This window comes from Semicossyphus pulcher, unplaced genomic scaffold, assembly GCF_022749685.1.
Source record: "Semicossyphus pulcher isolate SPU_LCO1_2020_fin unplaced genomic scaffold, fSemPul1.0.p SCAF_8, whole genome shotgun sequence".
In the NCBI taxonomy this organism is placed as follows: Eukaryota; Metazoa; Chordata; class Actinopteri; order Labriformes; family Labridae; genus Semicossyphus; species Semicossyphus pulcher.
The window spans coordinates 20,171,656-20,194,554 of NW_027211759.1; the positions used below are offsets into that span (position 1 = coordinate 20,171,656).

Sequence of the window (22,899 nt, forward strand, 5' to 3'; positions counted from 1 at the left end):
CTCTGCCACGGCTACCCTCCCTGCTTTGAACAAATCCAACTAACTCGTGGCTTTTACAACAACTTAGATTCCAACAAGAGCCGTGACGTCACGCCTCCTCATCCTCGTTCTTCTCCCTCCGGGCGGGCGGAGACTCCCCTTTCTCCTGCGGCTTGACTTTCAACTTTACATCTAACCTGACGCTGCACGTCCGCTTCTTGGTCCAGGAGAGGGATGAAAATACTAACCGCACACACCCATCCTCTTCCAAAAGCTGAATTGAACTATCCCGTCTTGCTTGAAATCCGCCCCCAAGTTGCCACCAGCGACACCATGGTTACATGTTACCAGTTAACTTCAACCGTCGCGCCCAGATGTTTCTTTCCCGGTTTCTTCTTGCAGTTTCAGTACATTTTCGTGGCTTTACGGGAGTGTGCAGGCATTAATTCAAACTCGAAAAGTAAATACACGGATGGAAAAAGGGGGGGAGTAAGGGGCTACGTGAGATTACACTATAACGGTTCACTACTGGATGGAGATGACAACAAATTGCCACAAATCCTCCTTTTCTCCAGGAAATACGTCACATTCGAAGCCGACTGGAATATCTTGTGTGTGCTTGATTTGTTTCACTGCGGTAGATGAAAAGGGCGGGTCACTTTGTATATCTCGCAGGATTAAAATAAAATTATATTACCCGAAGTATTAACTTTTTAATCAGCGTCAATAAGTCACCCTACCCTATAGCAGGAGAAATAAATTTGTGGCATAATGTTAAATTATTAATAAATTACATTGCGTATTACAAATTAAAATAAACATCTATACAAAGATAATATATTTAACAATAAACCCTCGATTAATGTTTTTTAGTGGCGTGACGAAACTTTTTTTCAAAATTATGGTTATTTGCATCGTTTGAACCACTTTCATTGATATTAAATTGTAACAAAAGAATACCGGGGCACGCCTGTAACAAAAACATACATCCTCGTCTTCCAGACTGGGCTAGTCTGTCCCTCTGTGTGTCACCGCCATCTAGTGGACATCTGGTGAACTTACACACAGGGATAAAACAGCACACCGTACGGTAGAGGGGGCCATAACACAGAGCTCTCATTTTGACTCTAACTAGCACGGCTGTGTACCCCTTGACAGCCTGGTGAAATCCAACCCGCTTCTGTAGCTACAACCCCCCCCCGTTAACACGGACCAAAGTTATCCCGGAATAAGGACAGCACGCATGTGCCGTCAACCCGGATGTAGAAATGTGTGTTAGCGTCTTTTCCCTATTTCACCAAATTAGGACACATTTAAGAATGCCTTATACATTTTAGCACGGACCGGACTTACCGATGCAGTCTAAAACCAGTCCGAACCGGGTTAACAAGCCACATGCCTGTCTCGTGACCTGCACATCCAAGTGACAGCTCGACAGAAATATGTTTCCGAAGAGCAGCACTTGATTTACGGTGAGAAAACAGAAGTGGCTGAAGTAACGTTTATATGTATATATTAAGATAAATTATGGACATAAATAATACAAATGAGCACTCTAAGCTCTATCGTTCCTAAGTGGGGAGGTGAGTCGGTAGTTTTTCGCCCCCTCTTAAAGAATGGACTTCCGCGGCAGGAGGCACGAGCGCGGCAGCAACTGGACCGACCCAGAGATAGTGGAGCTGCTCCAGCTGTGGTCCGATGAGTCGGTCCAGATTGAATTAGAGAGCTCATTGCGCAACCAGCGTGTATTTGACCGCATAGCCCACATCTTACGCGAAAAGGGCATCTACCGCACCGGGGACCAGTGCAGGGAGAAGATCAAAAAGATGAAGCTGGAGTACCGGCGCATTAAGGACAACCACAAGATGAGGTCCTGGAAGTTCTATGACGTGATGGACAGGGTGCTGGCTAACAGACCGGCCATCACCTACTCATCCCTGGGAGGTGCTGTCATAGCTCAACAGGTGTTTCAGAGCCCAGGTGGGCCTGACGGATACACACAAGGAAGCCCAGCAGGCTCCTTTGGTCCTGCTTCCTCAGGTGGGTTTTTGTTTGGTCAGCCTCCAAAGCCTGGAGATCCATTGGATATTAAATGTGAGGATGTTGACGAGAGCATGCTGAACTCAGGTGTGCCCCCTGAGATGTACTATGGATCTGGAGATGACCAGGAGACCGATGGGCAGTCTCTGCTGGAGCCAGAGGACACTCTGGGTCCAAGAGACAGCTCAACAAACGCACGAATCTCACCTTCAGGTTGTCAACACAAATTCTATCACTGTATTGTTACTATTACTATAATAAGTAAGAAAGTAAAATAGAGTTATGGAAGTTTTTTCTCTTTTTTATATTCCCAGGTTTCAGTGACCTGAATATCTCCGGCTCTGCCACAGCTGCTGCCCAGGCTGTTGGTGATCCCGTGCCTGAGGACACATCTGAGCAGTTCAGTAAAGAGGGTTCTCATCCCCCCACATCTGTGAGGCAAAGGAAGCGTCGCCTGGGTGGCAGAACATCATGGGGCCATGGCGGTGCTAGATGTGGCAGTCAGGGACGGCTAGATAAAGCTCTGGCCAGCTTCCTGAACTGGCAGCAGTCAGCAGAGGAGCGCCTCCTCTCCTTGGAGGAGACGCGGCTGGAGAGGGAGTTAGAAGCAGAGGAGCGCAGGGAACAGAGGGAGGACAGGAGGGCAGAACAGGAGCGCCAGCATGAGCTCCGCCTGTTTAGCATGCTTACAGGGGCATTGGCTGCTGTCAGGCAGAGTGCTCCAACCACCACTACAACATCAACTGACCCCTCCTTTACCACCCCACCTTATCAGTCAGTGTCGCTGATAACCACAGCCGTCCCCTCTGTCTCATCATCTTTATTTCAGCCACCTTCAGAAGCTCCCACAACACAGGCTGCTTCCACTCAGGATACAATACAGTCTACTCTGCCTGCGTCTGTTAAGGCCTGCAAGATGTCTCAGAATAATTTGGCAGCAGAAAAAGTTATGGAAACTCCTCAATCTAGCGTGTATCTGTCCAACCGTGGGAACAGCATCCGACAACATAGGAGCATCCTCCAGGAGGGCTTTTCTCGATATGGAATGGACAGACACCACCACACAGATAACCCTGATGTAAGTCTCTGGCAAATGTGAAAAGCCTTTCACCGGATCCCAAACTCTGATTTCACAGAATATGACATTATTTCATGACTTACATGGTTGTCCTATTTTTCCTTCTCTCAGGGTATAATCAACTTGGGCACCAGCGAGAACAAACTATGCCATGATGTTCTTCATAAACGGGTAAGATTGTAATCACACCCTGATTTATAATTATGTAATGCTGTAGACTGTAAAGGACATAAAAACTTTTTTTCCTGAACTCTGAACTGAATAAAAATTTTGTTATCTGCAACAGCTGACTAAGACTGACATGCTACATATTGAGCCGTCCTTGCTGCAGTATGCGGACTCCAAGGGACACCCATTGTAAGAGATTAAAGTGGATCTATATTTTCATTTTATTATATAAGCAGCACATACCTTTCAAGGTAAACATTAACCCGATTTAAACCTTTCCATCTTTTATTTCAGCCTGAGACAGGAGGTCGCAAAGTTCCTGACTGACTACTGCTGCTCTCCAAAGCCACTGCAAGCCGACAATGTGAGTGAAGAATATAAATGTCATAAGTCACTGTGTGATTATCCATTCACTGGAGGGACAGTAAGCACAATTCTGATGTTCTCGTACATCGTATTAATATGTTGCAAGACTTTACTTCACAATATAGGACTGGGAGTCATTGTACTTTGTACTACATAGATTATATATTTCCTGTAGGTAGTGGGCACATAAATGGATGTTTTACAACACACTGTACGGGTCATGTAAGGTAAAATGAATAATTAAACTGGGTAAGCTCTGATTTCTGCTGTAGTGCAACTTTAACCAACTACAGCTGTGCAATTCTAATTGTATACTTGTATACTTCTAAATATCAGCACAGCCATGCTGATATTCAGTATAACATCACTCTCATTTGATATTGCTTTTATACAACAGTTATACAAGCGGCAAACAGGAGTACAAAGTCTCAATCAACAACAGATAATTTTTTGCTCTGCCAGTATTCAGAACGAGTACGAAGTCCCAGTGATGTTGTTCTCTATACCAGCACTCATGGAATGCCTCTTGTCCAATCAGATTACCTGGTCTGACCTAAATTTTGTATAGTAATTTATATATTGTTAGAAATGCTAAAAACGTCAATTCTCTTGAATAAGAGGTAGCTCTCTTTACTCTAAATGTCACGTCAATTTAATTATGACTTGCCTTCCCAAAAATTTCTGCAGGACTTCTCGGTGAAATTAAAGGATAACTTCGGGATATTTCAACCTAGACCCTATTCTCCCATGTGTTTGTGTGTAAGTGACTAGTGGCGACAACAATTATTGAAATCGATCCAGTATTCAGGGAGGGAGCACCGGCCAGCAGCCGCGAAATGAGATACAATGTAACTAAACGGGGCACGGGGCATATGCCAATATACAGCCACTAAAAGCGCTTGTTTTTGCTACTGACAGGCTCAGATTGTTATAATAAGTGTCTGACAACACTGTGTCTCTGTTGTTGTCTGTAACCAAGTCTCGCGCTGAAATCTCGTGCGAGACCGTAGTTGTTGCAGGAAGAAGGAGAGACGAGTGAGAGAAGACGAAGACGAAGAGGGAGAGAGGATCTTCAGCCATGACAATCTTTTACATAGCACTGAGCAAAGCTTTCTGTACTCCAACACAACAAACGGCACTTCTCCCTCTTCGTCTTCGTCTTTTTTTTTGGTTTATGTTTTTCTTTTATTTTTGTAGAGACTGAAAATAAAAGTCTGCTTAATTTTTACAACATAACTCCCTGCCATAGTGATATTTTTTTGTCTTTCTGAAGACCTCCCCATGCTTCCCTGCACCTCACTTTGTAACAGCATATAATGTATTTACTAATAGAAAAGCTTTCTTCACGCTGCTTCTGCTGCAGAAGACTCCCTGGATTACGGACATTCATCATTTTCAAAAGTGAAGGCAGAGGCTTTACACTGTAATGATTATAAAGAGGCCAAATGCTGCAATTGAGCTAACATAGCTTTTTCTGAGAGTAACCACATTAATTTGCGCATGTAACAAATGTCCGTTGTGGAGGGTGGATGAATTTGTAGCTTATTTATCAACCTCCTTCTGTGTTCTAATGAGGTCTTTTATAACACAGCTGATGTGTGTGTTTGTTCAGGTTGTGGTGATGAATGGCTGCACTTCCCTGTTCTCGTGTATCGGTGCTGTAATTTGTGACCCTCAAGGTAGGTTCAGAATGTACTGACATACACGCACAAAGCATCCCGATCAATACCGCATGCATACAAATGTGTGGGGGAAAAAGCGACAGGAAAACTTGTCCTGTTTGTCTGCTTTGTGTAAAGAAGTACAGAACAAAGAAAGGGGGAGGTCTTAAAACAGAATTATTCAGACAACTACATAAATGGCTAAGTACTTAATGCCACTACAAGCAAGGCTTCATTTTTAGCAATGTTATATTGTTTGTCTTGCTCAATAAGCTACCTCAAAAAGCAGCTCATGTTCATCTTTTTGCCGACAAATCTTTCATTGTAAACTATTCTTGGTGTTAACATACCTTACAAATTTAGATCAAGTCCTTTAAACCAATCAGTGAAAATGGACACTAATAACCAAAACAGTAGCTCATAAGGGTCTTTAAAGTTTGGCCAGTAATACATCTATTAAACATGGCTGATTTATTTTTTATTGACAAAAGAGAATTTTTACAAACACAGGGAAAATGCTGACAAAACACACAATTGAAATATGAATGATAGAAGAAAATGTGAATGTTTTTTTAACAGATAATCCTAAGAAGGGAATGAAAAAGAGAACAGAAATGAAAAAGGGAAGCAGAGGTACAAATATAAACATAATATGTCAGGTTTCAGGGAAGAAGGATCTATAGTGTTACTACTAATACTAAACTTAGACAGACCTTAGGAAGAGTTAATCAGATACTCAAGAACTTCCTCTTGAATCCCCTGGGTTGTCATAGTAACAGATAATGTCTCTCAAATGAAAAGTATAAACAAGATGCTAACTTAAAAAAGTGAGACCCTAGATCTATCAAAAACATTTGGGGTGTCGAAAAAAATAATGTGTTGCATTGCAATGCATGTGTTCATGTGTTTTTATTGTGTTTTTCCTGCTGTAGATGCCATCCTCATTTCCACTCCCTTTTATGGTTGTATCACTGAGGATCTACTTTTTTACAGTGACGTGAAACTCTTTCATGTTCCTCTTGACTGTGAGGTAAGAATACAGAACCGGATTTACTCGCAGTGCTTTCCATTCGCTTGTTCTTCAAATGTTTTTTAAACGTGTTTTAAAAGTGCTTTGAAAAGTGTATACGTTAATGTGCGTCATGTTGATCCCAAGTGTAATATATGTTGTTTATGTTGATGTATTTTCCCTTTTCCTCTTGTTATTTTGCACTTTTAGGCTGATGGAAAAGACAGTCGACCCTTTCACCTCACTGTAGGGAAACTAGAAGAAGGTTTGAAAAAGGCTAAGCAGGAGGTAATTTATGACTGCTCTTCCTCATGTGGCCTAAATGATTTTATTGAGAAAGGCCAAAGTCATCCAGCACACTTCTATATTTAGATAAATGATTAGTTCCTCTATTGATAAGATTTATCTTTCGTTATCTATCTTTAAGTGTGTGAAGACACAGTATCTCACTTTATCTGTACTTAAAAACAATCCGTCTCTGTTAGGGGATGATCATCAGAGCTGTGTTACTGATAAACCCCCACAACCCTCTGGCTGAGATCTACAGCCCAGAGGAGATGATTGCGTTCCTGGAGTTTGCCAAAAGGTATGTTTCCCCCACTCTTCCCCCACACTGTGGCCTCACGCTGTAAGCCTTCAGTTTTGCAGTCCTGTGGCTTCTTTAAGCACATTGCCAAGACACTGCATACAGTTCCTCGTGTGACGGTTTTATGGATGGAGCGCTGTCCCGTGTGTGGAATTCCAAGTGCTCTTGATGGAGTTTTATCACCTCTCTTAACCATCAGCATATTGTCAAGTGCAGTCATGTGCCAAGGAGACTCCTGCTCCATCTACTGTTTTCTAAATGATCTTGCCAGAGTTATTCCCTCAGTAGAGCCTTGCAGGCACAGAGCTGTTGTAGCTATAAACCACAGTGCTTATACATAGGATGTTGAAGGAACAGTAGATTTTTTTTTACACTTAATTTAAGGTTTATTAAAGCTGCAGTGTTTTTATATTTATCCTACATCCTACTATGATCTTCCTTTATTTCCTGCTTTCAGAAACGAGCTCCACGCCATCATCGATGAACTGTACATGCTGACAGTCTTTGATGAGTCTGTCACCTTTCACAGCGTTCTCAGTCTAGAAAGGTACTGCATGAACCTGACCGTACTGAAATCAGACCCTTAATCATCACAATTGTGGCACAAAGAAGACAGCCTCTCGAGTGCTCATCATGTGCTCTTTTTCAGTTTGCCCGACCCACAGAGGACGCATGTATTGTGGGGGATGAGCAAGGTACGTTCTGTTCTTGTGAGACTTTTTATACCCCTGCTTACAGTACAGTAAAGTCTCTTAAGCTTTCCCACTGGTCAAAAAACCTACTTACACCTGGCTTTTTTGCTTAATGGGAAAGGCTATAATCGGCATTCAGACCCGGGTAAATATTGCCTCGGCTCCGACCGGCATTGATGGGAACACACAAACCGCCCTTTCCGGTCCGATGCTATGCTCTGTCTGTAACTTCTGCGACTCCTTGTCATCTCAGCTACAAATTCCACCCGTCTCCATCCCAGCAGCGCTTGAACATCGTTCCAAATTTGTCGACGCCGTTCTGTTTGATACACAGGCTGAATGAATAAAAGATACAATAAAGGCCTAACCACCGTAACTGCTTATGTTTGTGACGTCAGACGGCGACGCAGCAGGAAAGTACTCCATTGGCAATGGGAAAAGAGACAATTGGTCTGGAACACCTGCGTCAACGTGCTAAATTTCAGTGGGAAAGGGGTGTTATTTTCTTCTGCGGGTGTTTTCTTTCATACCTGTCTTTCTTTTTAGGATTTTGCGATGTCAGGAATCAGAGTAGGCACTCTGTATACGGAGAACAGAGACGTTGTGGAGGCTATAGCCCAGGTGGGCCTCTTCCACAGTGTCTCTGGAATCACTCAGCACCAGGTAGCACAACTACTGCGGGACAGAGGTACGGATCTAAGCTTCATATGTACTTTTGCATGTGAATGTAATTGACCCTGATGGTACTCACATCAATCCCCTTCTTGTAAAGAGCAGTCACAATCCACAGTGTTATAATCAGCTTCCCTTATTCAATTCAAGCAGTGTTCCTGGTTGAGTTGAAAATCTTGCAGCCAAAATAATTTGCACTCATGAATTCTTGATTTAAACAAGCTTGCTGGAGGTTTCCTTGCTTCCTTCCTTGTTGAGATACCAACCCTTTTTTGCTTCCTCTGATATGACCGGAGCATAGACTGGGCCTCTGCAAAAAGACTCAATTTACACTTTCCTTTTGTCACGACTCTGTCTTGCTTCAGAGTGGGTCAACAAGGAGTTTTTGCCAGAGAACAGACGCAGGCTAAAAGCTGCTCACAGTTACGTGACCGGTGAGCTGCAGAGTCTGGGCGTCCCCTACCTGGACTGGCCTGCTACACTTTACGTCTGGGTCGACTTTAGAAAGGTAACAGCATCAAAGCCATTTTATTTCAGTTCTTACTGGTGCACAGCGAATTGAAATGCTAATGCCTCCACATGTTTACTTTCTGAAAGCACTGTGTGGCATTCTTACATTCTTAATGTGTCACTTCTGCCTCTGCATCTCCGTAGTACCTCAGAGAGTCGACGTTTGAGGAGGAGTTGTTTCTATGGAGGTGTTTCATTCGACACAAGGTGCTCATGAGCTGTGGTCAGGCCTTCTCCTGCTCGACGCCCGGCTGGTTCCGCATTATCTTTGCAGAGAAAATGGACCTCCTGCAGCTTGGTCAGTATGGAGTGTAAAATTCCAAACATATACTGTTTCCTGAATGTTTTTAATTTTTAATTCCCACTCAATTGTGTTAAAAAGTTGATACGGAGGGGCCTGGTCTCACCCACAATGGGTTTCTTTTCCTATAACAACCTGCTCACTGTACATTATCTCGCTTATTACACGGCTAATTACTTTCAGTAATAATCTTGAAGGTCTTCATTTAAATAAATGTCTGTTAAGTCAATATCTATCGCTGAATGAGGTAACACAATGGTGATTGAGCCTATGGCCCACTGATGATGTCTGTGGCGACATTCGTGGAGAAAATCACAAGGGGCGCCCAATTAGTGACGCGTCTTCCATCACCCAGCAGTGGTTGGTCTGCCAGAGAGGGTAGGCGGAGCTAAGCGGCTGCTTTTCCGGTCTCTGCAAGTGTTGCGAGTAAAAAGTAATCTACTGGCTGAACAAACAAAGAAAAGATTGGACGACAGATGAAAATCAGTGAAAATCCAAAGAAAAACAAACAAATTCGACGCTCAGATGAAGGCAAACAGTCTAAAAAGGAAAGCGACCGTCAACAAGGAAAATCGGAGCCAACCGTGGACGTTACACATGCGACACTGTCTGGATATCAGGGAAGTGTGCTCCAGCAATTATCGTTTATCACCATAAGGTGCCGCCAAAGAGAATGAAACTGAGACTTTAAAGTCGAGGTGAAATTAAAAATTTCATTTTAATCCTTTTAGATCACATCCCCAGTAATATTGGGCATCTATTTGACAATATAGGCCAAAAAAATACAGAAAATCAATTTCTTCGTATTCTTATATCAAAAGCCGATAATTTTTTCTTCCAGTAAAAATAAACCAAACTATTTCAAGCAATCAATCTGCAACATTTAGCCGCAGAGCCCCAAGAACGCTCGGTCAGTTAGCTAGCTACTGCGCTGTGGAGAACGTCTGTCTACGCCCACTTCTCAACGATCACATCAAATCCCTCTAATGATATGTCCCGCCTGCATGTCCTGTTTCACTCGGAAATACGTCACGATACGGAAGCTAGATACTCTGGAAATGCCGTTTCAGCTCAACTTTAAGACAGAAATGATTTGACATGAAATGTTAATTTGGAAGTGATTTTATGAAATTTAAAATTATAATTTTTTCCTTTAAAAACAAGTGCTTGCGGTAAGTCCGCCAGATTCTGTGATTACAGCCCTAGCAACGGTCTGTTCTTCATAGCAACGCTCTGTCATTGAGAAATAACAGTCCCCGGAATGCTGTAATTAACCAATCAGAATCAAGTAATTAACACAGCCATGTAATCATCCCTCTTATTCCTTTTTCTCCCATCTTAAACTTGACATTAGAGAAGAATTACATGAGGACTATTTTTATATTTGTTCAGTCAATGATTTGTGTTGTTGCTGTTTATCGCCTGATTTGTGTCTTAATCTCTGTATTGATTTGATAACAGTGACTGACTTATTCTGTAAATGTTCTGTGTAATTTTCAGGCCTGAAGCACTTTAAGGAGGCTTTGAAAGAAATTGAAGAAAGAAAGAGCAGAACTGATTCCAATTGTATCAAGGAAGCCAGTAAGGAGAGCACAGAATCAGTGAAAGAGGACAGCGCAGATTCAGACAATGCTGCCATTGTGAATTCCACATCATCGCCCCAGAGCAAGTCATCCGACCAGCTGAAGGAGAAGGATAGTCCTGTTCCTGACACAGGCTCGCTGGCCACCGAGGAGCTTGTGTTGCTGGACTGCCAAGCATCGAAGCCTGCAGAGGGTCTCGACTCTCTGATTGGTACTCTCAGGCACCAGATCAGTTCTTCTGATTGGCTGGAGAAAAACACTCCAGAGCTGTCTGCCGGGGAGGACCCGGAGATTCTTGATGTATTCAAGGCTCTGCTGCAAAGAGCCAGAAAGTAAGATTAGGATAAACAGGCACAAACGTAGCGGCCAAATTACAAGAGGCAGCACTTCAGCATCCGTCTTACTCCCCGCTTTTATTGTGAAAGGCTTGACACGAACACCTGACACGTGGTCAAATCTGATGTCTGTTTCTGAGTGAAGAGGAAACATTATCTGAGAGCCGGCTAATGAGAAGGAGAGAGGACAAGGCAATGCTGGAAGAACAGGGAGAAGTATGTATCTGAATCTTGAGGCCTTATATTGAAGCTGCTAAGGGAAGGGGACTTTTATTTTGTATTCCAGTTTATTTTCTCATACTCAGTATGAAGCCAAAAGTAAATCAGCCAAAAACCTATTTTTTAAACATTTCAAGTATTTTAATTTAAACTATACACCTTTTATTATATGACCATATGCACTTATTTTATCAGAATGTGTTGTAATTTCTGTATAATAAAGAAACTGTGAATAAAGGCATGAATTCTTACATCCTTATTTGACTGTGATCTTTAATTTAGAGTATATTCGAATCATTCAATAGGAATCTTGACTTTCCCTCTGTTCAGAGTAATTTTACACTTTCATATGTTTGACCTAGAATATAATATTGTTTTGTTTTTTGTGTAGGCCGAATGCTCTGAGGGTCTTTGCGTGTGACATTTAAAAAAATGTTTTAGGTGGGCAGCGGGCGGCGTTCCATTGCAACAAAGGAAAGTGAAGGGGGACGTGATGAAGAGGAGTGATAATGGAGGTTGAATCATCTCCAACCACAACACACTGTGGCCCGCTGTCTATTATGACAGTGGGATTTCCTGTACTTCTTTGTTTTGCTTGCAGACCTGCTGACAACCCCCCTAAATACACACACACACACACACACAGATGAGTTTCTGCAACACATCTGCTTCCTCAAACACTGAAGGGGCTGTTGTTGGTACTTTCGCTTTACCTACCGTGTGAGCTGGTGGGCCACAGTGGAGAAAGCACGGGGAAATTTCGCCGCCGGCTGGGGGAGTTTCCGTTACAGCAGGGGAGGAGTTACACTTGATCTGCGAGTGAGGGCTTGTGGTCATGAGTTGGAGGAGTAGCAATGTGTCAGAGTGTTCAAACTATTTGCACAGAAGTAGTTCCTCTAGCCTGAAGTGCTCTACCTGCAGACACTAACCTAACAGGTTTGCTCCTGAGACATCGCTGCTCTCTACTACAAAGGTAAGACCGCACATCAAATTCAACTCTACATGTTTAAAGCTTATTTATATGGACTAAATAGGGTTTGTTGTTTGACTCGATTTCCTTCTGATCTCAACTTAAAGACCAAGTAATAACAAACTGTTTCCTCCTGTCTCTTCTGTTGTCCCTGCTCTCTCTTATTCTCTCAGCTGGTGTACGAACATGAAGTTTGTGGAGCTGGGGGACTCCATCAGTCGCTTCAGGTTTGTTCAGTCCTGTGTGGGGTTGGCAGGCTGCCTGTGTGTGTGCTATGCAGCCTGGACACCTTTCTGGCTGAACAACGGGGGACTCTGGACGGAGTGGAACAACACTAACAGTGACCAGATGATTCGCAAAGACGGCACCGTCTTCAACGGTGAGCGAGAACCTCTTTGACATTTGTTTGCAGTCAATAAAAGACTCATCTGTTTTAAGCTGTCAGTCTGGGTTAGGTTACAGGTTAGACTGATGTGCAGTTTAACACGTGGAATTAATCGTGTGTGGCAGGGCAGAATTTTTAATGAGTTTCTGTTCTTTCTGATGTGTTCATAATGCACTGGCTCTGCCGGAGAATAGCCTGAGGGAGACTTATTTAGCATACACCTCTGAGTCTGAGTGAGGATCAGGAGGAACATGTGGAAACACACTGGGTTTCAGAGGAACTTCTCAGCAGTAGTAAACAAGTTTGAGCCTGTGCGTGTACCTGAGAAGTGCATTCTTTGTATCTGCTGAAGCTCTTAAGCTTGGTTGAAGGCTGAAACCTGGTTTTGTCAGCCTTAATTTGTGTCATTTTAACTAAGAGGAGTTAGGTCCTCTGACAGTTTTGGTGTAGCCTGTTCACTGACATTTTTACATGCAAACACACTTTAAGAAGGGAGCTAATGTAGCGTAAGTCCTATGTGAGCAGTGACCAAAGGCTCTCCCTGAAAAGGTTAAAGGCAGCTGCTGTCGTTTCAAGTTTTACTGAAACTAAATGTAATGTTAGTTTTTATAGATAAAACAAATAAGATAAATGGAGTCGCAACAAATGTATAGGCAGATTATTAGTACACTAACAAGTAAATGACCTGAAATGTCAAAGTGTAGACTATGCTAGCTGTCAAATGAGTTACATTCTTTCTGCCAGAAAGAATATCACACATGAAAAGGTCAACATGAAGTCCTTTTAGGAAGTACAACATAATGATTCATCTAGTAAACAAACACACAGAATCCCCCCAAAAAAGAACAAAGGAATAGATTTTTTAAATTGAATTGTTTATTTGAAGACAAGGGACAATGTACATGAATCAACATTCAAACAAAATGTAAATGTACCCGAGTTAGCCGAACGACTAGTTTTCATTGGTAGTCCCTTTTAGGTATTTTAGGCATTCTAAAACAACAAAAACAATTTGATAGGCACAAAGGTAAAATATATACTAGTTTGAGATAAAAAAAATATACTTGTTTAACAACATGAGTGGATAGAATCTGATTCATAGGGGGGATGCAAACAGTTCAAGCAGTCAACTGACATTGTAAGTTATCAACAAGCCATTTCTTGACATTACACTGTAGTAATGATAGAAAAATATAACAAAGTTAGCTCAACAGCAATTAATTCAAACTTAAGCAAGCTGTACGTTGTTTAGCAACACATTAGCCTCAGACAGCTTGCTACAATAAAAACTACAATCACATATTAACATTCAGAATGCAGGTGTCATACAGGTAGTGACCCAGCAAAGGCATTTAAAGACTAGCTAAATGATTGTTGTCAATATTTACTTTGTAACAGATTAAACCAAATGCAGGGTGTAACAATATTTGGATATGAACCAGGGGAGCATATCTACATTCCCAGTGTCCTATTTAACTCATCTCAATATCCTTCTTAAAGAGATCAGATTTTTTAAAATGGGGTTGTGTGAGGTACTTATCAGAGTCATTGTATTGACTACAGTAGATGGCGAGCAGCACGGCGTCTGTTTGTAGAGTACCCACACAGAAGCTATGTCCCGCTCGTGACTGGTTCGGGTGAAAAAACAGATTGTACCCACTTAAAAGAGGATGACCTAAAAACAATCAGTATAACTTTGGGTGTATGATACTTCCAATATTTTCACTGCCTCACCTTGCTGTCAGACAGCCCTTTTTCTCAACCACACAACCTCTGCATTCCTACTGATACTGGTCACTGTGTTAATCTGTGGATCAGCTGCAAATCCTTACTTCCCCTTGTACTGTGACCCATTTAGGAGAACTTTTCATAGATTTCATGTTCTCAGAAATGTTGTTATACTCCTCTAAAAATGCGCATGACCCCTTCTATTAACAGAACAAACGACTGAATTCAACTGCCGGCAATTATTAACAAAAACAAAGTCACCTGTCATCGATGACTGTATTCCAGTCATTTATGATCGTGCAAACCCACATTTTGAATGAGATCTATGTTGGGTAAAATTACCTACACATACATAAAACAGCCTCAAAAGTACATGACCTCTTGATCTGACTCTACTGGTTTCAGTCGTGGGCAGGGGAATCCATCTGTGTGATATCACTCAGCCATGTTTCACTTCATCATGCTGACTATTTATAGAAGACACTGTCAATCTAGAGTCAACCAGTCTCGTTTTCATCTTTGATTTTATACTACGTTTACATATTCTTTTGCTTCTTTCAGCCCTGGAAGCTGAGAGAGTATTTGGAGTTCTTGCCTCCCTGATGGCTGTGAGCACCGGCGCTCTTTGCCTGGTGTTCGCCCTCTGCTGGACATCTGAGACGGTGCGCTCCTACTCCAACACTCGCTCCCTCCTCATGGCAGGACAGGCTCTTTATCCCACCACGCTGCTGCTGCTCACTATGGTCTCTACAGGTAACACAACTTCACTGCTAAAAATATGTCAAACACTTGTTTGCCTGGACCACACAGCGTGTTTTTGTGTTTCACTTTATAAATAATTAAAAACTGTTTGGGGAGTTTAAATATAATAAAATAATTCCACATTAGGTCGTGAAAAATAGTCCCATTTCCAATTAACCTCCAAATAGCCTTTTATTTTGTGCTGTTCATGTCAACCCCACACCTCCTGAAGTTCTTTTATGTGCTCACTCATTTACATACCCTGCAGGGCAGCACTTTTTAAAGAGACTTTTTCCTTAGAATTGTGGTTCATTATCATACAAACTCTTTTTTAAAGCTCCAGGCACGAAATAATTGACCTTAATGGCTTTTTTTCTTTTCCTCACAATGATACTTAAGTTGACTCATTTCCTTCTTTTATCTACAGGTTTCTTCTTCCTCCTCAGCTGGTCTTTTTTCACTTATCAGCACCGGGAAGAAATCGGTCAGGACTTCTCCCGCCTCGGCTCCTCTTATTGGCTGGGGGCTTTAGGATGGGTCCTGCTGTTGATCGTGGAGACGATCGTCTTTATCGCTGAACAAGCTGTCGTTCCAGACATCCTACCAGACTTGGAGAAGGCTGTGGAGTCGTGGCGGATTGCCTCCCAACTTAAGGCTGCCAAACGCTCTTTCAGCGATGGTTATCACCCTGGTAACAGCATAAACAGTATGGCCCCAGAGAGGTATATGACAGGATCTTGAGGGGGGGAAATAAGGACACGACAGAAAATGAATGTGTAAGTAAAATATTAACGCACAAAGGCTCAATAGGACACCAGCATTTCCTTGCTGCGTTATAGATCTGTACTACCAGACTGACTATTTATAACCTGTGTTTGGAGTTAAGTGTTCTCTAAAGGGATTAAAATCCTAAATCCTGAACGTCAGTGGGACTGAAAGCTCCTGCTTCCTGAAGAGATGATCACGGTGGTCGTTCTACAGTTTGTTTTGTTGAACTGAAATAACAAGAAACACACTAAGGACCAACGATAATGACTGAAAGCTGACTCTCTTCCCTTACAAAGTGATGTGTAGATAATTGTTGCTACAATGTAGTGGAAATAGATTAAATAAGCATCATTTTGTGATGACTATATGACACTTCTGATGGTTCTCAACTAAAGAAAATCTGCTAATTTTAAGTGTTTTATTAAAGAGTTGGTATTATGCTGTGTCACATTTTAAGACATATATATAATGTTACAATGTTGGATGTCCAGACTTAACGTGGGTGAAGTTTGAAATCTGTAGGTAAAAGTATGTTGGAGTAATCCCCAGGCTTCTCAGCTCAGTCTGCAGGCTGCTGTGAACGCCAGGTTTCACACAGTTTTTTCTACAGCTGGCTTCGAAGAGCTGGCCAATCAGAAGAAAGCAGGCTCGTAGGGGGCGGGGTTTCTTAAAGGGACAGAGCTGATTGAGTCGTGTCAGGCAGAGGCTGTATGAGGGCCTGCACAGAGCACCAGTGTGAGAAAAATGAGCTTTTTAAAACTGTAAATTATGCTAAGCTACTCCACAGGTATCACAGAGTGAAATATGAAGCTTGAAATTAGCATAATACCCCCCTTTAAATATGTTGAAAGGTTAGCTACTAGCTTTACTTTATAAGAACATCATAATAATTGTCAGAAAAGAATGGAAAACACATTTTGTTTGCCTGTTTTATACATGTGTGTAATTGTACTTCCAATTAGCAGTTAAAGGAAACCATAGTTTCTGCATGTACTGTACATGTACTTCAGTAAATGGTAGATGAGATGCCAGACAAGTGAATTTCCCTTTGGGGATCAATAAAGTTATTGTTATTGTAATCGTTATTGTTACTAAGCTTAATTAAACTGTGCTCCTCCTTTTAAAGATAAATAAAAGTTTACATCCTGAACAGTGTGTCCGTCTTAAAAGCAAAGCAGAATCATCTGAGAATCGTGGAGAGATAGGAGGTCACATTTTGTGACTGAACATGATGGTTCCCTCCTTGGACAGTTGTCCTACATCGGCCCACAGGAGTTTACTGTGTAATGAAGCAGACTTTCTGCCAGCCTATCCTACATCTGTCTCTCTTTTGAAAAGCACTCACCTCATGCATTCCCAGCCTACTTTTCCCAGCTTTGCAGCGCATTTGGACCACCAGACAACAGACGGCCTCCAAAGTCGTTATTTACTTTTCTCTCACACGCTCCCAGGAGGAGAGGAAGCACTCCGACGCCGGACTGCTTATGTTTATGCTCGCAACCTGCCAAAGTGGGGGAGAATTAAGTGGCTCTGGCTCTGTTAATTGGGCGTTAATCAGGTGTTGCTCTAATTAAAAGGCAGTTCCGCCCTGTTGGGCCCTGGTAATGAGTTTGTTATTAAATCCACAGAGGATTTTTGTCTCTTTTTCAATTTACCAACAGGGTAGTGCTTAATTGCTGTGTAAATGAGGGGAATGTCCTTGAAGGTCGTCTTGCATCAGCACGCGATCCATGAACAGAATTGTTCTAAAGAGCTTCCACATCCGAACTTCAAATCTGCTCAGCTCGCTGTCTGTTTGACCTCTTGTGTCCAGCTGTGCCTTTCAGAAGTTTAAGTCTCATTTTTTAAAAGATTCCTCTTCAAAGCTCATTTGCAAAATCAGGAGAGCAGGTGACCCACTTTCTTTTGTAAATAAAAGCCCTTTTAAAATTGATTTCCTTTTCATCTAAAGTGGCTTTATTTTCCCCAGCAGGTGACCTCTGGGCTATTAAAAACTCTTTTATAGCTGCCGGTGTCTCATGAACAAACCCTCCATTTTTCACCTTCCACCACCACCACAGACGCTGCTCTTTCCCCTCCCTGAGAGAAACACGGTAAAGGTTGAGCATGCCTTCAGAGAAAGACAGGCCGAATCAATGCGGAGATGGAGAGAAAGAGATAGTAAGACGTTTAGGCACAAAGGAAGAAATGACAGATGAATGGTAGAAGATGTTATACACAGATAGACAGGTGGCCTGATAGACACCGAGAGATTGCGGCTGCTGATTGTTGAAGGGCATTCGCTACAGAGACATCAATCAGAAGATGGCACAAAGATTGAGCAGGCCGCCGCCGCCGCCGCTGCTTCCTGCCTGAGGCCGGCAGCATGTGTAGAACACAACCTGGCTCCAACCACTGCTCTTCATATCAATTAGAGAGCAATTATACAGCCATGTCCTACTAATTACGCTGCACTGCCAGAGTGCCATCCCCCCAGTATAAAGTGTGTGTTTCTCCTCTCTCATGTGGGTCTGTGGTTGTGTTCAGAGAGATAAATAAATAAACTTGCCGCCTGCCAAGAAGAAGCATCCTTAATCTGATTTTCAGCACTGTAAATTTGTGTTTTGGAAGGGAAGAAAAAGAGCAAAAAGGTGTCATTTTCTGCTTGACCTTTTGGTGGTGCTGGTGTAACATGTATCGCTCATCTCTCTCGCAATGAAATGTGGTGAAATGTGTGTGACACTGCTCTCATTTGATGAGTAATGCAACCACAGAAAAAAAATCTGTGCATGCATGTGTGTGTGTGTGTTTGATTTTTATTTGCGAGTTAGACAAAGTGTGATTAATATTCTCGAGCATATTTCAGAGGATTTTCAGCCAGAATGTGCCGGACTACTTAATAAGTCAAGTTTTTATTTGGCTGGATCTTGGAGCGTGATGAATTATGAAATAAAGCGAGAACTGCATGCAGTTTTATTTCTCCGTGGTTTACATAATTCACTCAGAACATTTGTAACTTTCTGACAGGTTAATGCTGTCGGGTTCAAAGTGAAAACACTGAGGAAATACGCAGAAAGACGAGACAGCAGGGGAGAAAGAGACATGAAGATGAGAGGCGGAGAGAACAAAGGGGGGGAGAGAGGATTTGAGATGTCACACAATAGATCCACACTGTCCCTGAATTCTGTGCGGCAGCGCGAGGTGTCAGATTGTGACGAACCCTGTACCTCCAGCTCTCTCCATGGGACCGAATGTTCTGATGTAGTCAAAATCAGAGCTTGACCACATGTGCCCTTCCACTGCATTGTCATCAGAGTAAGTGGACACTCTTTGAAAATGGAAAAGTCTGGAAATTTGATGTCTGCAGTGCTACAACCTCAGTAAAAAGCAGACAGAGGGAGGGAGACAGAGAGAGAAGAAAACCCTCTGTCCTTCAGTCGCCTTTCTTGCTGGGACTGAGTTCATCTCGCCTGTGGAATCTGCAATGAGCCACTGCTCTTTGAGACTGACATCCCACCCAGACCACCCTGCTGATTACATTTGTTCAGAGGAGCTGAGTGCTGACAGAAAGAGGAGAGACAGCGCTTGCATCAGGGAAAAAGAGTTTCTTGATTATCCTGCTTTTACATTCATCCATTGGACTTGCAAGCGCAGGTGTTTCAGGATTGTCGAGTCTCTTTGTCTATTCTAACATTGTTTCTGCACCTTTGAGTTTGGACTTTGTTACCCTGTGTTTGCACCATATCTGCGCGCCTGTACCCTTGTTCCTAAGTGTTGTCGTGTCGGACATCTCAGTCCGTACAATGAAGCTGTAGTCCCATTCTCGTTGCTCTATTCATCCCTGGCCAACTGTAGCCGCTCCCTTCTCTTATCTCTGTGTGACCAAGGAAATTAAATTACAAATATAATCACTTGGCACCCGTTTCTCGAGCAGTGCGCCTCTGCTTTGCATATAGAGTGTGCTTGCTATGGAGACACGTTGTGTGAAGTTACTTATTGGCCTATTTACGATAATGGGCTGTGCTCTGCTAGTGGAGTCACACACACCTTTTTTACAATGACAGTGAATGGCACGAGGAAGTGAAGCGAGAGGAGGCTGAGGAAAAATCAGTATAACAGAGAGACGCTGAGACATAATTGCAGGCTGCTTGGGAAAAGAATTTGCCATGGGTGACTTGTCTAAAAAAGCAAGATGAGATGGAAAAGAAGAGACAAATGGGCTAAAAACACTAACACACTCACTCTGTCAGGCTTAGTCCAAAATCACTCCCTGTTTGCAGCCTTCAGCACTAAATTTACTTTAAATCCTTCATGCCAAATTAATGCAAAAAAATACAATGAGAATGTATCTCTATTCACAGATTCTGCATGAAAGTGCAGAATTTATAGGCGTCAGGAAAGGAGTTTGGGTATTTGCAAGTCCACCAGTGGACAAGGAAAATAGTCCGTGTGGCGAGCATAAGGGGCGGGACGCAATCCTGGACCCCATTGGTGGTTATCTCATAACGATTTAGCTTTTAATAAACAGATATCTGCTATCTTATTTCTTAAGTTGCTAGTTGGACTGTAAATAATGCAGCACACGGAAAGGAAGTCTTGGCTGGAAGTCGTTTATTACCAACTGCTGGTGACACCGGAAGCCCCCAAAAGTTGGGCCTTGCTCTCACATTGTGGTGCTAGGGATGCTAATTCTGGTCTCTCTCTACTTGTTAGATGTCATGACATCAATGGCTAAAAGTTTATTTAAGCTAAAAAGATATCTTTTCCATTGTTGGCCTCTGAGCATGTTAGCATGCGGAGGTTAGCTTTAAACCTTTGGATGAGGAAACACACTACAGTTACCTTCCAGCTACTGTATGTGATTTATGGTCTCATGTACAAAATGTTAAGAATCTAAAAAGTGTTACAAATGTGTTCCAATCCAAAGTTTTTAGGAGACTGTCTGGTGTTTAGGCTTGGTTAAATACTTAACTAAACTTACGTAAATGACGTAATAAATTCCACATACAATTATTAAGAATAGCCTCAGAGCAGCTGTTAGGCTCACACCTAACGTTATGTTGTCGGAAAGAGTCGCCAGAGGGAGTTCTGTTTCCTTATAATACAGCACTAGCTAACGCTACATTTAGCCTAGCATTTATCAAACTATGGATCAAAAGGGGGCTTGCGTGTGTGTGCTAACTGCTAACTATGATTTGGATAGGAAAGCATATTGGTTCAGTGACCAGTTGAACATTTTTTTTTACTCCTGCTTCCTCCTCTAAATCTGACTCAAGACAACAAAAGGTTTCAGGCTAAACTGTACTGATTGTAACATGAGTCATTGCTGTGTGTGTAGCCGGGTATATGTCAATGAAAATGTGATCAGCCATGCTCGCACAATTTTGAGAAATGGCAGAAACAGCAAAACAAGCTGTAATAATTAAATCTGCATACTTTCTCCCTAGACTTTAATGGATACTAATTAAGAATCTGAACTTTCATATCATGCATGTTTACTATGTCAAGCCAAATTTCCAGAGGTTTTTAGCTCACCACTATCCTTAGGTCAAGCCTCACGGGGCCACTCCATTGGCTGATAGTCCACAATGCAATTTACACCTAAAAAAAATGAAATAATGTCACACTACAGCTGTCACTGATGACGATGATTCAGTTTCAAAAATCTCCATTTACTGCTCCCGAGAGAATAAACTGAATGAGCGAGCAAGGGAGTGATTTTGGACAAAGCGTCATTCACTCACTCAGTGATGCCAACTACCATTGTGCAGACAGCTTCCTCTTCAGCTCGAATCTATTCCCCACACGTTAGACCATCTGACTGAATAAACAGTCCCCTCTCCCTCTCCCTCTCTCCTGCAGGTCTTTCACAAAGAGGAAAGGGATGAAAACCTGTGTATATTAGAGAGATGTGCGTCCCACGGGAGCACAAAAAGGAAAGTTGGTAGACGGAGAGTGAGGGGAGTATGAATAGAAGAATAGCATTTTTATCATTGTTATTATGAGAAGGCCATCACTTGCTTCCCTTGACTATATCTCTTATTCCCTATTCAGTTAGGAATGCATTTGCTTATGCAGGGATTGTTACACTTGCAGGCCAGCAAATGTGAAACCATTTCAATGCCTTTGGATATACCAAATCAATCACAGAGCAGGTGGACGGTATATTTACTCGTGATTATTATGTATTCAGCCCTAGTTACTAGAGTTGCTCTGATACCATAACCAGTATCAGACATGTCTCTGCACAACATGTGTCATCCGCAAATGGTCAATAAACACTACCATAATTCAGTAGCATCCACAGCCATTATAATAACTGCCAAGGGCACTCTTTCAGGGCTGTGAACAGTAGCTGATAGCATAGACTGTTACGCTAGGCAAAGCTAGCAAAACTTTTTTTTTTAATACAAACTACAGGCTGTATATTTTTCAAATTTAAAGTTAAACTATTTTTAGCCACTAAAAACACACACAAAATATAATTTTCATGTTAAAATCTGGGTGTGTCCAACACTCAGCGACACACACAGGACGTCCGGAGAGCACGAGCTGATATGATGCTAGCATTAGCTTAACATGCGCTAACATTAGGGTTAGGATTCTTTCAGTGTACTGTGCCAGGCCTTTAAGCGATAAAAACAGCAATACAGGGTATATCCCAACGCTGTTAATCAGTAATGTAATATGTGTATTTGTTTTATTGCAGTAACATCAGAGGGGTTGAATGCTCCTGAACCACTTGTTTATCAGTCTCTTCCTCCCTCTTACATCAGGGTGTTTTTTGCAGTGAATAAGTGCCGAATGACTCTCAGTGTAGTCTCATCCGCACACGACATATGAATTCTGAAAAAGAGACGCGACTTTCCAAACTATTGTCCTTGAAAAATGACTGTATACGTCTGCTCCTGTGCTCATAAAGCCCTCAGCTATCATCATCCTCGCCACCAGCAGGTTGGCTTGAGAGACCGGGGTGGTAAAATAACGGCTCCCCGCTGGATGGTGTGAATCATTGCGATGACTGGTTGATAAATGCTCCAGCACCAAGGCTCTGGCTCCAATAGTAATTTCTCTCTCCAACTGGACTGGCTGCCAAATGACAACAACCTCCCGACTCCAAGCCCCCCAC

General features: G+C 42.4%; 1 protein-coding gene across 1 annotated transcript; it reads left to right on the forward strand.

The window, feature by feature from the left end:
• The first annotated feature begins 1,243 nt into the window (after window positions 1-1,243).
• Window positions 1,244-11,378, forward strand: accs (1-aminocyclopropane-1-carboxylate synthase homolog (Arabidopsis)(non-functional)). The gene is made up of 15 exons (XM_069686268.1): window positions 1,244-2,232; window positions 2,334-3,097; window positions 3,209-3,268; window positions 3,384-3,454; window positions 3,560-3,629; window positions 5,244-5,310; window positions 6,225-6,322; window positions 6,512-6,589; window positions 6,787-6,887; window positions 7,345-7,434; window positions 7,537-7,582; window positions 8,126-8,267; window positions 8,617-8,759; window positions 8,906-9,059; window positions 10,563-11,378. The coding sequence occupies exons 1-15, from the start codon at window positions 1,596-1,598 to the stop codon at window positions 10,979-10,981; spliced, it is 2,940 nt and encodes a 979-aa protein (XP_069542369.1). The 5' UTR covers window positions 1,244-1,595; the 3' UTR covers window positions 10,982-11,378.
• Window positions 11,379-22,899: the final 11,521 nt, after the last annotated feature.

Coding starts and splice junctions, on each gene's coding strand:
- accs (XM_069686268.1), top strand. CDS start 1,596: ATGGACTTCCGCGGCAGGAGGCACGAGCGCGGCAGCAACTGGACCGAC. Junction 3,098..3,208: donor ACCACACAGATAACCCTGAT/GTAAGTCTCTGG, acceptor TCCTTCTCTCAG/GGTATAATCAACTTGGGCAC. Junction 6,323..6,511: donor ATGTTCCTCTTGACTGTGAG/GTAAGAATACAG, acceptor TTGCACTTTTAG/GCTGATGGAAAAGACAGTCG.